General features: G+C 48.2%; 1 protein-coding gene across 3 annotated transcripts in view; it reads left to right on the top strand.

Annotated features, from left to right (window-relative positions):
- PRDM10 (PR/SET domain 10) overlaps positions 1–15039 on the top strand; it is a 115486-nt gene that overhangs the window by 84723 nt on the left and 15724 nt on the right. For all 3 annotated transcript variants that reach the window (XM_062197353.1, XM_062197354.1, XM_062197355.1), the window contains exons 12-17: positions 2545–2892; positions 5079–5234; positions 10357–10536; positions 11805–11915; positions 13534–13734; positions 14670–14813. In XM_062197353.1, the coding sequence (XP_062053337.1) occupies positions 2545–2892; positions 5079–5234; positions 10357–10536; positions 11805–11915; positions 13534–13734; positions 14670–14813 (1140 nt within the window). The remainder of the gene's footprint in view (positions 1–2544; positions 2893–5078; positions 5235–10356; positions 10537–11804; positions 11916–13533; positions 13735–14669; positions 14814–15039) is intronic.

Raw genomic sequence — 15039 nt, 5'->3', positions numbered from 1 at the left:
CCTTGCTCTTGAGGCCTTGGCCAGTGTTCACAGCTCCGTGGAAATGAACAAAGATGGCAAGAGTTGTCAACGGAACTGGAGAAGCAGAGCCAGGTCACTGCTGAGATTAAATCAAGAGTCTGAGGTGCTCGTGCTAATCAGAAGTGACAGGAGACTCGAGGAGCAAAAGGGACCAAACCAAAGCCAAGGGCAGGATTCGGTCCCGAGGGGTAGTGGCATCCTCAGCAGCACCGGCATCAGTCGTTGTGTGCTGTGTCTGTCCCTGGAAACATCACCAAACTTGGGGAAAGGAAGTGACTGCCAGGCAAGCGTGCCCTGAGTCTTGAGGCTGGGACCTCAGCGGTAGCACCTGTTTGTCTGCCATCTTTCCTTGAAGTCAGTCATGAAAGTAGACAGAGGCCGGCGCCACGGCTCACTAGGTTAATCCTCTGCCTGTGGCGCTGGCACCCTGGGTTCTAGTCCCAGTCGGGGCACTGAATTCTGTCCCGGTTGCCCCTCTTCCAGCCTAGCTCTCTGCTGTGGCCCGGGAGTGCAATGGAGGATGGCCCAGGTGCTTGGGCCCTGCACCCGCATGGGAGACCAGGAGGAAGCACCTGGCTCCTGGCTTCGGATCAGCGCAGTGCGCCGGCCACAGTGGCCATTGGGAGGTGAACCAACGGAAAAGGAAGACCTTTCTTTCTGTCTCTCTCTCTCACTGTCCACTCTGCCTGTCAAAAAAAAAAAAAAAAAAAAGTAGACAGAATGGGAGGAGCTTTTATGTAAAATAAGTATCTATGCAGATGAGGTAAAAGGATTAGGTGGCTACTCAGCGGTAGAAGCAAGGATAGGAAGTTCTGTGGCTGGTTTGGGAAAGATCTGTTCTTACGATCTCTGCAATGATACGGGAAAGACATTGAAATGAGTTTTTTTTGAAGTTCATGTGAAAAACGTTCCAGTGCCTAATCCACTGTCAAGCGTTTCCTATGAGCTAAGTAAGCCATGTATTGAGGCATCTAGAATCAAAGGAGACTCCTGGCAGCAGCCCTGGTCAGCCTGGGAAGACAGCAGAGCTGCTAATGATCGGCTTAGGCTAAGCGAGTAGCCGGTGTCTGAAAACATTCTCCTCACCCTGCTAGAGAAGCCCCAAGAAGGAAGTTTATCTCTTACAAAGTGACTGTGGTCAGGCATTTCACTTAATCAAAAATAATTATTTTGCTTTCTTCCCTTAAATGATTATCTCGCACCAAATTTGGTTTAGAGGCCACTGCTAGTAAGTAATGAAGAGTTAAAAGCGTTGCTCACGTACCTTCTTCATTGCACAAACAAAGCTTTAAGAGCTCCGTTAATTCTTCCGCTGCAGTTCCCTTAAGCTGCATGGGCGTCCCTGGTCGCAGGTGTACACTTTGAGGGACTTCTCTGCCCCCTCACAGCTATCTGAGCCTCCCTGCGGTATTTGAGGAACTTAGGGATGAGTGCTTGTGGGTAGCATAACTGAAATCCTGATGCTGTGTTGTGACTCGAGAGGGGACCCTGTGCATCCGGCCCTCGCTGAGCGTGATGGGTTTCTCCGTGCAGTCCTGGGTGTTTGCGCTGAGTACCCAGGTTCTCTCACTCAGAGTCCCTAGAGCTGCCTGAGTGTACAGATGGCTCGTCAGCTAAGGTGCAGTCCGTGACGGAACGAAAAGCAAAGCTGACCGTTCTAGACAGGGGATGAAGCAATGCGTGGCATTCTAGCCCCTAGAACTACCCAGCTGCCTTGGAACTTGCCCTCCGCAGTTTCTAAGTAGGAAGTGATGAGGTGCTTTTGATCTCTTTATGGTGTGTGCCCCATACCTCATGGACACATTCACATCCATCCGAACTCTTCGTCTCCTTTTTAATTATTCTTTTGTAAAAATTAAGGTCTATAATTCGTATAGCCTAAAATTCACCCTTTTAAAGTGGTTCTTGGACTATTCCTGAAGCTGTTCAGCTGTCACCGCCGTATAATTCCAGAACATTTTCATCACCCCCAAAGGAAGCCCTGTATTTGTCTCCTCTCCCAAACCCACCCGTGGCCAAGCGTTCTACCCTTTAGTGCTCCTTTGTTATCTGTTTTTGCTGAACATGTCCATCAAGCGGCAGACTTTTTTTGGCTTACGGACTTCAGCAAGTGACATTTGGCTGACTCCTCCAGCCTCCTTCATGTCCGTGTGACTCACCCTCTTTTCTTCCAAATCTTTCATTTTTATCCTATTCCATTCTGGGGTTTGTCTCATCATGCAGATCTTCTATTGAGAACACTTTGTTTGAATGTTGCTTAAATCCTTTCAGAAGCAAACACACCTACATAGACATCAAAGAAAAGCCAAAAAAAAAAAAAAAAAAAAAAAAAAGAGTTGTCTTGTCCAAGATGGCTTCCTTTTCAGCGCCTTTGCCAGGCCAATCTTCTCTCCTCGTCCATGCCCAAGAGTTTGCCTCCTTTGGGAAGCCTGCGATTGCAGAAAAGCCCCTCTGTCTACACAGGTGATCCCCCTGCACCCTGCACGTCCGCCCTACATAATCTCATTTGTGTATGTCTTTCAGAATGCAGCTCTTCAACATCTGTTTATTCGGAAGTCCTTCCGGCCTTTTAAGTGTTTGCAGTGTGGGAAGGCCTTCCGTGAAAAGGACAAACTGGACCAACACTTGCGCTTCCATGGGCGGGAGGGGAACTGCCCGCTGACCTGTGACCTCTGTAACAAGGGCTTCATCAGCAGTGCGTCCTTGGAGAGCCACATGAAGCTCCACTCGGACCAGAAGACTTACTCTTGCATTTTTTGCCCAGACTCCTTTGACCGCCTTGATTTGTTGAAAGATCACGTGGCCATTCATATCAATGATGGCTACTTCACCTGCCCAACTTGTAAGAAACGGTTCCCAGATTTCATCCAGGTGAGTGTCTCTGCTGCAGAGATTCCTGTCTGCTTCCTTCTTTGGTAAAAGAAACTTCAGTGTTTGGAAGATTGGGGCTGCCCGGCACCTGCATTGTCATCCTTTCCTTGAAATAACGTTAGACTGGAGAATATTTTGTCCTCAAACTGCTTTTGATGCACAAAAGATGGTGATCCTTGAATGTGCAGATCAGACATTGACACACTTTTTTACACACTTTTTTTTTAAAAAAAGAGATTTATTTGAAAGACAGAATGGCAGATTGAGAGAGAGAGAGAGAGAGAGACAGGAAGAGAGAGAGAGAGAGAAAGAAAGAGAGGGAGAGATCTTCTATCCACTGGCTCACTCCCCAAATGGCAATGGCCTGGGCTGAGCCAGGCTGAAGCCAGGAGCCAGGAGCTTCTTCCAGGTCTCCCATATGGGTTCAGGAGCCCAAACACTTGGGCCATCTTCCCCTGCTTTCTCAGGCACATTAGCAGGGAGCCGGATTGGAAGTGGAATAGCCAGGACTTGAATCGGCGTCCTTATGGGATGCCAGTTTAAACATTTGTGTTACATTACAAATAAAACTATCCAGATCTAGTTGTAATTTTGTGAAAGTCTTTCTTAATCCTTGTCCTTATCAATTACTCATAAAATATGCAGAACCTATTGAAGACGTTCTCCCACTTTTGTAGACTAGAACCATCATCTTCCTACCACTGTAGTTTCAGACTGTCTTGCTTTTGCGAGGTCTTATATTTTGGAAGGAAACAAAGAGAGAGTTGGTATATACTGTACTGTTGTATCATGCACTGGCTGCCTCCTTGTAGTATATTCTTTGTTACAGCAACATGGCTGAAGTTCCAGAATAATCATGACTTCATTTGGACGTCAAGTGATATTTTTATTTGCTAGTCAGTGAGTAGTTGGCTCTAAATGTCTTGTAGAAAAGACTTACCAAAGTGAAAGGAGACTAGTACTCATATTTCTGCCCGTATTGAGAGTCTTGGATGTTTTCTCACTTCATGCACATGTTAGAAAGGTTGCTTTAAGGTAGAATTCAATAGCAGAAGGAACTTCAATGAAAAATACTAAAAATACAAATAAAATTATAAGATTAAAAAATCTATAAGGTTAAAGACAAATGGAGTTTTAGAAAATAAAGAAAGAAAGAAACTCCAACAATAATGAAGCAAAATGTCTTATAGGAACAGTTTGATGTGTCTCACCACTTAGCTCCCATCCGCAGCGCTCCTCCGTTGGGTATGGATGGCTTGCAGAGTTCAATGGCCATCATCCTTTATTTAAGTTACTGCAAAGTAAAGGGAACAACCCAGTTTGAGAGAGGTGACGCTAGTGCTGTGTTATTCTCATAAACAGGTAATTTTTTCTGTGTCCTCTAATTCATGTCTGTAATTCTTCAGAATCCGGTTTTAGATGTGGACAGATCGGTGGCTGACAGAGGCCAAATTGCTTCTGTCTGTGTTGAAGGCAGAAGAAAGTGGGGGAGAATTATTTTTTTGTCTTCCTACAAGTAATTTTTAGCAAGATTCATTTTAACCGGAAGGAACTCTGCTTTCTTTATTTTTCATTTAAAGGTTTTCTTCTAGGCATTTACTTTGTTTTATTTTAAATTTAAATTTTTTTAAATTTTATTCATTTGGAAGGCAGAGACAGAGAGCCAAGAAGGGAGAGAGATCTTCCGTCTGCTGTCTGACTCCCCAAACACCCACAATAGTGGGAGCTGGGCTGGGCCAGGCCAAAGCCTAGAACTCAATCCAGGTCTCCCATGTGGGTGGCAGGGACTTGGGCCATCCTCCACGGCTTTCCCAGGCGCATTAGCAAGAAGCTGGATCAGAAGTGGAGCAGCCAGGACCAGAACCTGTGCTCCAAAATGGGATACTAGCATTGCGGGCAGTGGTTTACCCCACCGCACTACAGTGTGGGCCCCTCTTTTAAGAAAAATGTTCTCCAAGTGATTGGGGCTTTCACCAAGCAAACATTCTTTATTCTCTTCATTTCATGGTAGAGGTTAAGATTTTCTATGCTTTTTGTTTTGTCTCTTTGTAGCAGGGATAATAGGTACTGAGGCCAATCATCCCATCTGACTGGATTACGCGGCCAGGCTGGTGACAATCCATGGTAAAGCCTTTGGCTCCCTCTAGCGTTGGTGAACTGAGTTTCCCGTGGTCTTCTCTTGCCAGGTGAAAAAGCACGTGCGCAGCTTCCACTCGGAGAAGATCTACCAGTGCACAGAGTGTGACAAGGCCTTCTGTCGGCCCGACAAGCTGCGGCTCCACATGCTCCGGCATTCGGACCGCAAGGACTTCCTGTGCTCCACCTGTGGGAAGCAATTCAAGGTATGCCACCAGCGCACAGCCTGCGGGGCGAGCTCAGGCTAAGGATAAGCGCTTTCCGTTGCGTCAGGTTTTCGCCCACTTGTGAGGAACTCGTGTCCTCACTTCGCATCTCGTGTTTGCCCTTTGAAAATTAGGATGGAAAATGTGCCTTAGTTTCTCCAAAGAACTAATTGAGATTCTGTAAACATAGTCAAAATGCATCATCTGGTGCAAGAATCCAAACGTAGAGTGACTTGTAGCACTACGTGACTGTTGAGGATTCCTGAGACGTCAGCACATTGATTTACCACTTCAAAGTTTTATGAAGCACTAAGCCAGTATCAGGGCCTGTAACTGAGCCCTGCAGGAGCAGGGGTCTCATCTGATGGAGGTGGGACATCTGAAGATGCTGAGAGGGCTTAGACTTCTTTGGGGAATGGCAATGATGCCTCCAAGGATTAAGATAAAAAGTACTAAGTATCAGTAAGTTGTCTGCAACTTACACCAAACCAAGAAAATACCAGTGATAGCTGCTTCGTCGGGAAATCAGATGAATCTGCAAAAGTGTCATTGAGCGATAATCTATGGAATACAACTGCGGATTGCACTGTCCTGGAAAAAACTGGAGAACAATCAGAAATGGGTCCAGGAGGGGAAACCCAAGAGCCTATTTGTAGAGAATATGAAGCTATTAAAGAGAAATAGGGAGTCATCTGTCAAAGCTTGAGTTCTGTGGGATGTGTGTTATAGAATATAATATCAGTGGCTTTTAATATAGTAGCATGATCTGCAACTCTGTAGACGACTACAATGTGAGAAATATAAATGGTTCTGGGTATTTTTCTGGTTCTTAATTTTTTAAGCAAATTTTATCTAGAAGGATCTGTATCTTTTTAAAAAAAATTTTTTTTTATTTAATTATTTGAGAGGTAGAGTTACAGACAGAGAGAGGGAGAGACAGAGAGAAAGGTCTTCCATCTGCTGGTTCACTACCCAAATGGCTGCAATGACCAGAGCTGGGCCCATCCAAAGCCAGGAGCCAGGAGCTTCCTCCTGGACTCCCATGTGGGTGCAGGGGCCCAAGGACTTGGGCCATCTTCCACTGCTTTCTCAGGCCATAGCAGAGAGCTGGACTGGAAAAGGAACAGCCAGGACATAAACCAGCACCCATATAGGGTGCCATTGCCGCAGGCGAGGCTTAGCCCACTGTGCCACAGCAGTGGCCCCAGGATCTATATCTTGTGAAACTGTTGGGTCATCCATTCAACACGCTTTGATAATCTTGGGCCAGATATCATTGTAACTGCTAGGAACATAAAATGTACATCTGCTTCCATTTTCCTCTTGACTTTCACTCAGTAAATTAGGCAGGCTTCAGTCAGAGGAGCAAAACCAGGATGAATATCACATAGTGAGGGATTTTCTTAGACTAAAAGACGTTAGGAGAAGTGGAGAAGTTGGAGCCTGAAGGGAGATGTTGGGAGGTCAGAGAAGTTGCTCTTGTGCTCTCCAAAGCTCTGGTCTGGGTGGACAAATGAGAACTTCCCCTGGGAATGTGAGAACCAGGCCCCTCCAACTGCAAGCTGGCCCCTGTCTGTGTTGCTGCATCTGGTGGTGGATGGGAGGTTGGCCAGTAGGGCTGGAGGTCAACAAGAGGGCAAGGTCCCTGCGAGGACCTGCAGGCACCTCTGCCCTCGACGCTGCTCCTGGGCGTGGGAGCCACACTGTGAGGGGATTGCATTTCAGTGTAGTGCCCCATAGCCAAGTGGACACCACACAGAACCACTGCATGCCGTCAGTGCAGCTCTCAGCCTGTACCCAGAGTCATTTTTCTAGAGAACACATCTGATGTCATGTTCCTTCTGAAAAACCCTCGAGTAGCTCTTCCCACGACAGGCTCCCAGGTTCTTGTGACCTAGAAGACCCTGCAGGATCTGGCTCCCAGGACCTCCCCGGGTCCTACTGCTGCTGCTTTGCCCACGCTCTGCTTGCATCCACTTACGTGTGGCACGTGCTCTCCTTGGGCTTTTGGATTTGCTCTCCTTCCTGTCCATGGCTTGAAATAAACTTTCGTACTCTCTCTCACGTCATTTTGCCTTGCTTCATAGGAGGCATTTTTGGGTCCTTGGCTTAAGTGATTCTGCCCTGAATTACCACACGGTTTTTTGCTGGAGAACCCCATCAAAGCATGTATGCACTGCAAGTGCCTGTCCTGCTGTGGTTAAGTCTCATGAGGGCAGCTTACCTAAAGGCGAAGTAGGGCTTTCTGACTTGAAGGAGCTCACAGTGTAATGGGCAAATGAGACAGATGCATTCAAAAAATGCAAAAGATAAGGTGCTAGGAGAGTGATGGACTCTGATTTGGGGCATAAGGGGAAAGGACACTTTTTTTTTTTAATTTTTATTTTTGACAGGCAGAGTGGATAGTGAGAGAGAGGTCTTCCTTTACCATTGGTTCACCCTCCAATGGCCGCTGCTGCCGGCGCACCGTGCTGATCCGAATCTGGGAGCCAGGTGCATCTCCTGGTCTCCCATGCGAGTGCAGGGCCCAAGCACTTGGGCCACCATCCTCCACTGCACTCCCGGGCCACAGCAGAGAGCTGGCCTGGAAGAGGAGCAACCGGGACAGAATCCGGTGCCCCAACCAGGACTAGAACCCGGTGTGCTGGCGCCGCAAAGCGGAGGATTAGCCTAGTGAGCCACAGTGCCGGCCGAAAAGGACACTTTTGAATTCACTAAAGGGTAGACAAAGGGAGAGCATGAGGAGTTGGGGGAGCAGCAGTGACTAAGGCAGTGCCACAGCCCGGAGACGGTGACAGGTGGAGAGATGGGGGGCCTGGTAAGAGGCCCCTGGTGAGATGCAGCCTGAGAAATAGGTTAAGCCAGCTCGTGATGCTGAATAATTAGATTTATGGTGAAGGGGGCTTCAGGGGTCTTAGAGCTGACTGCAGGCAGAGACTGTGGGCTTGGAGAAGAGGGCCCACATTCAAGACAGATGTTTGAGGAAGCCCAATAGGACCCCACATCTGTGTGGAAGGATGAAAGGGGATGGTGAGGAATGAGATCCATGGATTGGGAGGCTGGATGTTTGGGAACACAGCTGATACAAGGAGCTGGACTCAGGCCGGAGGGGAAAGTGGGGAGACAATGGATCTGGGTTTGGAGATAGCAGGATGGAAAGGCCTTGTGGAGGTTGAGCATTCAAGAAACACACGCCCATCGCTGCATGTTGGCCTGGCATTGTGTTAGTGCAGGCTGAGTAGTCCCCATCCAGGATGCCTTGAACCAGAGTATTTCAGGTTTCATATTATTTCAAGATACTGGAATATTTGTGTACTTAGGACCCAAGTCTAAAAATTTACTTGAAAGGCAGAGTTTACCGACAGAGGAATCTTCCATCTACTGGTTCACTTCCTAAATGCCCACGATGTTCAGGGCTGGGCCAGGATGAAGCCAGGAGCCAGGAGCTTCTTCCAGGTCTCTCACAGGGTTGCAGGGGCCCAAGGATTTGGGGCATCCTCTGCTGCTTTCCCAGGTGCATTAGCAGGGAGCTGGATCAGAATTGGAGCAGCCAGGATGCGAACCTGCCCACATTGCAGGCAGAGGCTTTACCCTCTAATGCCACAGTGTCAGCCCCAAGAAATGATCTTTCTTAGGGCAATATTCTGAATCCAGTCTTTACCTTAGACTAAGCAACTTTGGTCAGGCTCTTTTGGACTTTCCAGGAATGAGAAGGGGTGGAGCCAGGAGGAAGGAGCAGTTGGGTCTCAACTCTGTTGTTTGCGAAAGAGGCAGGAGGGAGCCTACCTTTGGAACTTGGCACTTAGCTAGTAGGCATCAAGGAATATTTGTTGGATTACTGTGCTGAAAAATGGAGTGGTTAAAAAAAAAAAAAAAAGGCTCTGAACCAAAAGATGGGAAGAACTGGCCTTGTAGAAAAGCTCAAATCTTCACCAGATGTATAACAGTTCAAGAGAGCCGGAGGCCCTCCCTGGACAGAGAGCTTGCATGTTTTTGAGTTTGTTTTTATTCAGGATGGGCTAGGCCTACCTTTTCTTTATGGACTCACAAAAAATTCAGCATGGATCACTATATGCATAAACCAGAAGTTGAGCCCTAGGCCCTGCGCTCTGTCCATAGTGGACAGTATACATTTTTAACTGGACCTTGAAGTCCCTATGTGAAAGATTCTTGCTTGGGGCCGATGCTGTGGTTTAGTGGGTAGAGCTGCCACCTACAGTGCTGGCACCCCATATGGGTGCTGATTCGAGTCCTGGCTGCTCCACTTCCAATCCAGCTTCCTGCTAATGTGCCTGGGAAGGCAGCAGAAGATACCTCAAGTCCTTGGGCCCCTGAACCCCCATGAGAGACCCGGAAGAAGCTCCTGGCTTTGTCTTGGCCCAGCACTGGCTGTTGTGGTCATTTGGGAGTGAACCAGCAGCTGGAAGATCTCTCTTCCTCTCTCTCTTTCTGTAATTCTGTCTTTCAAATAAATAAAATAAATCTTTTTAAACATTGATTTATTTGAAAGTCAGAGTTACACAGAGAGAGAAGGAGAGGCAGAGAGAGAGAGGTCCTCCATCCACTGGTCCACTCCCCAGATGGCCACAGCGGCCAGAGCTATGCCGATCCAAAGCCAGGAGCCAGGAGCTTCCTCTGGGTCTCCCACATGGGTGCAGGAACTTGGGCCATCCTCCACTGCTCTCCCAGGCCACAGCAGAGAGCCAGATCAGAAGTGGAGCAGCCAGGACTTGAACCGCCACCCACATGGGATGCTGGCACTGCTGGCAGCAGCTTTACCTACTATACCACAGTGCCAGCCCCCCCATCACTCATTTTCAATTTGTCTTCGAGTTCTTAAGCCCGTCCTTACTGCACATACCCTATGAACTCCTCTATATAATGCAGTGTTCCCTCTCAAAATCAGTGTGTACCTTCCCATTTAGTGGTGTTTTCTGGCTTGCCAGTGAATAAAGTCATTCCCAGTCACCTCCGTCCCGGTGTGCACCAGCACCCCAGCTAACCTAGATGTCTCTCAGGAGATTGTGGTGATTGCAAATTTGTATGCTTTTCTCATTATTCCTTCAACTGAAAATTTTCTACCCCACTCCTGTCCCCGCTTCTGATGTTTCCTTTCGAATAGCGAAAAGACAAACTACGGGAACACATGCAGAGGATGCACAACCCAGAGAGGGAGGCCAAGAAAGCCGACCGCATCAGCCGCTCCAAGACCTTCAAGCCTCGCATCACGTCCACGGACTACGACAGCTTCACGTTCAAGTGCCGGCTGTGCATGATGGGCTTCCGGCGGCGAGGCATGCTGGTCAGTGCCAGGCGGCTGGGGGCTGCCGGTGGGGGGCGATCATGGCTCCTGTGTTGTCACCTGGAGCTGGTTCTGTCTGTCCGCGGCTGGGGGAGAAACAGGCACACGACTTCCCCAGCTGGAGCCCTCTCTGCTCCAGTCTCTGCGCCCTCCTGTGCCCCTGTCCGAGTGATCTCATTCTCTCCTGCTTTCCATGGCTGCTTTTGTGTTTCTTCATCCTTTCAGTTTTTTTTAAAGATTTATTTATTTATTTGAAAATCAGAGTTATGCAGAGAGAGGAGAGGCAGAGAGAGAGAGAGAGAGAGGTCTTCCATCTGCTGGTTCACTCCCCAATTGGCCGCAACGGCCAGAGCTGCACCGATCTGAAGCCAGGAGCCAGGAGCTTCCTTTGGGTCTCCCATGTGGGTGCAGGGGCCCAAGGACCTAGGCCACCTTCTACTGCTTTCCCAGGCCACTGCAGAGAGCTGGATTGGAAGTGGAGCAGCTGGGTCTCAAACCAGCGCCCATATGGGATGCTGGCGCTTCAGGCCAGGGCGTTAACCCGCTGTGCCACAGCACCAGCCCCCAGTTTTTTTTTTTTTTTGTTTTTTTTTTTTACTCATTCCATTTTCTTTCCTCTCCTCTTCTGTGATCCCGAGAGTAGACTTTCCAGTGAGGGGCATCTTTGCCTTCTCCTTGACTGTGCCCCGTCAGTGCACCTGTGTTGTAGGTTTCCAATAGCAGTGGAAGGAGACCGTCCGTCACCACAGGGCATGGCGGCCCAGGGTAGCGGAAACACTGGGCTGGCCAGTCCACTGCTCGCAATGCGTTTTGCCCCTGTCAAAGTTGTGAGCGTTCTGCCAGGACCTGGAAGGCTGTGGCACCATGTTAAAATTCCGAGCCATAGTTCCTATCTCAGTGTTCTCAGTAAAGCTAGGGCACGAAAGATGCAAGACGGCACTGCCTTGAGAGAATTCGCCCAAGTCATGCATGCCGGTGCGGTTTGCAGGTGTTGCAGCCGAAGCCCATTGATGACATCCACGCCACCCAGCTCACACCCGGTTGTTTGCTGAATTGCTGGGAACTCCTCTTAGCAGTGCCTGTTAGTGTGCTGGGGTTGGATGGCTCTGGTGATGCTGATGTTAGCTGCTAATCTTACTGTTTGGGGGCCCCTGGCTTCAGAGAACTTCAGCTTCCAGCACTCATCGTCAGAGGCATTTGGTTAGCTTCTGTTAATGGAGGGGTCTCTTTTTTTTTTTCTCTTTTGACCATTTTTTCCCCCACTTTAGGTGAATCACTTATCAAAGAGACACCCAGACATGAAGATCGAAGAGGTGCCGGAGCTAACTCTCCCCATCATCAAACCCAACCGTGACTACTTTTGTCAGTACTGTGACAAGGTAAAGGGAGAATTCTGTTCTCATACACCCCTGTGGGCACCCTGTAGGGAGCCCGTTGTCTGCATGTCTAAATATGTTCTAGGATTTTGCAGGTGTTCTTAGCAGATGGTTCCCTGTCTCAGTAGTTTTCCATTCAGATAAAAAGGGCTACAGATACAGCCTCATTTTAAGCCAATTTTTCTCCTTAAGAATTTAGTTGGCTTTGTTTTTCTTATTGTACCTGCTCTTTGTGGTTCTTATTACAAAAGGAGAAAACTGTTACCAAGAGCCTGGTATGTGAATTCATTTTAAACCCCTAAGATCTAAAATGAGAGTGTTTATCATCTTACTTTTAAAATATTGATAGCTTTTGGATTCCTAGAAGATTGAGTGGGACATGAAAAAGTGTTGAGATAGAATTCTGCACTGGTATTGCTCCAATTCTCTATTTGTGTGCAGTTGCAAAAAAAGACAAAAGAAAATATTTGTTAGTTGTTTCATTGTAATATAATCTTATCATTTCCTTACGTAGTGAAGTTTTGTTAGCTTAAAAATAAGAAACGTGTTTTTATAGGTTTATTTATATATTTGAAAGGCAGAGTTACAGAAAGAGAAAGAGAAACAGAGAGAGAGAGAGGTCTTCCATCCACTGTTTCCCTCCCCAAATGGCTACAATGACTGGGGCTGGGCTAGGCTGCAGCCTGAAGCCAGGAGCTTCTTCTGGGTCTCCCATGAGAATAGAGGGGCCCAAGGTCTTGGGACATCCTCCACTGCTTTACCAGGTGCATTAACAAGGAGCTGGATCAGAAGTGGAACAACCAGGACTTGAACTGGCACCCGTGTGGGATGCTGGAACTGTAGGCTGTGGCTTTAACCTGCTGTGCCACAATGCCAGCCCCAAGAAACATTTTTTAAACATAGATTCCTCCATTAGAGGTTAATTCCTTTGGCAGATTCCTTGGCTCCCAGTAGTCAGCTATGTGCATCTTAGGCCACTTTAAAACCAGTTCTCTTTCTCTGTACATCTACCTTTTATTTTATTTTTATTAGATTTATTTATTTATTTGAAAATCAGAGTTACAGAGAGGGAGAGACAGAGAAACAGAGATCTTCCATTGCTGGCTCACTCCCCAGATGGCTGTAATAGCCTGAGCTGGGCCAGGCCAAAGCCAGGAGCCAGGAGCTTCACCAGGGTCTCCCACATGGGTAGCAGGGGCCCAAATACTTGAGCTACTCTGCTGCTCTTCCCATGCCACTAGCAGGCAGTTGGATCAGAAGTGGAACAGCTAGGGCACGAACCAGTACCCATGTGGGATGCTGGTGTCACAGGTGGCAGCTTGACCCACCACGCCACAACGCCAGCCCCTGTACATTCACCTTTTAAACTTTAGGGTAATGGGTGTTGTTACAGTTACAGTCTTAGATTTATAAACTCAAGGAAGATGTCTAGCATATCTGTATTGTGTTCTTATCCTAATTTATGTTCTATCCTTATTACCTTTCATTAGAGAATATGTTTTATTTTCATCTACATGAATCCTTTCCCTTAGTTCCTCCTTGTGGGATTGCTAGATGGTTTGCCTTGAGCCAGAAAGCGGAACTGTACACTGCTCTCACATCAGCGCATCTGAATTTGCAGGTTTATAAAAGTGCAAGTAAGCGGAAAGCCCATATTCTGAAGAATCACCCAGGAGCTGAGCTCCCGCCAAGCATAAGGAAACTTCGTCCTGCTGGCCCCGGAGAGCCCGACCCCATGCTGAGCACCCACACCCAGCTGACGGGCACCATCGCCACGCCTCCCGTCTGTTGCCCTCACTGCTCCAAGCAGTACAGCAGCAAGGTACGACTCCCCCGAAGCCACCAGCTACCCGAGGCATCTCTTAAGAGGAGATGACTTCTCAGCGAGATGGCCAAGTAGCTCCTTTGGACTGGATAGGGACTAAGAGAGTTGTTACCGTAGTCCCTGTAAACAGGGGCCCCAGCAAAGGGTGGGAAGACAGTGCTGTGGCATTTCCCGCGGAGGCGGGGATGCCTGACCCTTCTCGGTTTCCCTCAGCCTGCACAGGGCTCCCTCTGTGAGTGTTCCATGCTCATAGTTTATGAGTTCCTGCTGTTGGGAGCACAGCAGAGGAACTTAAGCAGTGGTCCCTGAAAAGGGGGCCGTTTTTGCTGGGGAATTGTGCTGCCCACAGTAGTGTGGTTGGGGGATGCTGTGAGGTGCCCAGCCCTTGCCTGGTGGAAGACGATCCTGTGGATTTTTACTTCTTTTCTGCCCCTTGCCTTTTTTTTTTAAAATCTTTCATAGTGTGCCATTTTAGTAAGTATAGGCATAGAGTCAATGTTGCTCTAATTTTTTTTTTTTGAAAGGCCAACAGAGAGAGTGAGAGAGAGATACAGAGACGTGGGAGATACAGAGCGAGCTGCCATCTGCTGGTTCACCCCCCAGATGTCCGCAATGGGCGTGGCTGGAATGGGGCTGAAGCCAGGAGCTGGGAACTCAGTCCAGGTCACCATCACCAATGCCTCCCAGGGTCTCCATTAGCAAGAGGTTGGAGTCAGGAGCTGGAGCCAGGAATCAAACCCAGATACTCTGCTGTGGGATGTGTACATTTTAACTACTTGGCGAAATGCTGCCTCTGAATTTTTCTTTTTTCTTTTTTTTTCTTAAGGAACAAGAGAAAAGACTTTAGGCACCTTTGGAAGGTTTGCATATAAGAAAGACCGAAAGTGACTACTTTCAGTAACTACTCTTGGTGTTTTGCCTTACTTTTTCAGACCAAGATGGTCCAACACATTCGAAAGAAGCATCCAGAGTACGCCCAGCTCCCCAACACCATCCACACACCCTTGACGACGGCCGTGATCAGCACTGCCCCAGCTGTGTTGACGACAGATAGCGCCACTGGAGAGACTGTGGTGGTAAGTCTGGCGAGGAGGAGGGGCTCCCCTCCCGCAGCGCCCTGGTGTCTTCAGAATGCCAAAGTCATGTCCACCTAGTTAGTGAGTGGGCTGCAACTGTGGCCAGTTATTGTTCAGCTTCCTGCAGAAGGCATTACGATTAGGATTGGGTCCCGGCGGATGCCTTCCAGAACTCCGTGACAGGGGAACCTGGAACTTCAGTGCAGCTCAACCCTGCAGCATTGTC

Source organism: Lepus europaeus, chromosome 7, assembly GCF_033115175.1.
Source record: "Lepus europaeus isolate LE1 chromosome 7, mLepTim1.pri, whole genome shotgun sequence".
In the NCBI taxonomy this organism is placed as follows: Eukaryota; Metazoa; Chordata; class Mammalia; order Lagomorpha; family Leporidae; genus Lepus; species Lepus europaeus.
Note: the sequence above shows the minus strand (reverse complement) of the source record. Positions and strands in the feature narration are given on the sequence as shown.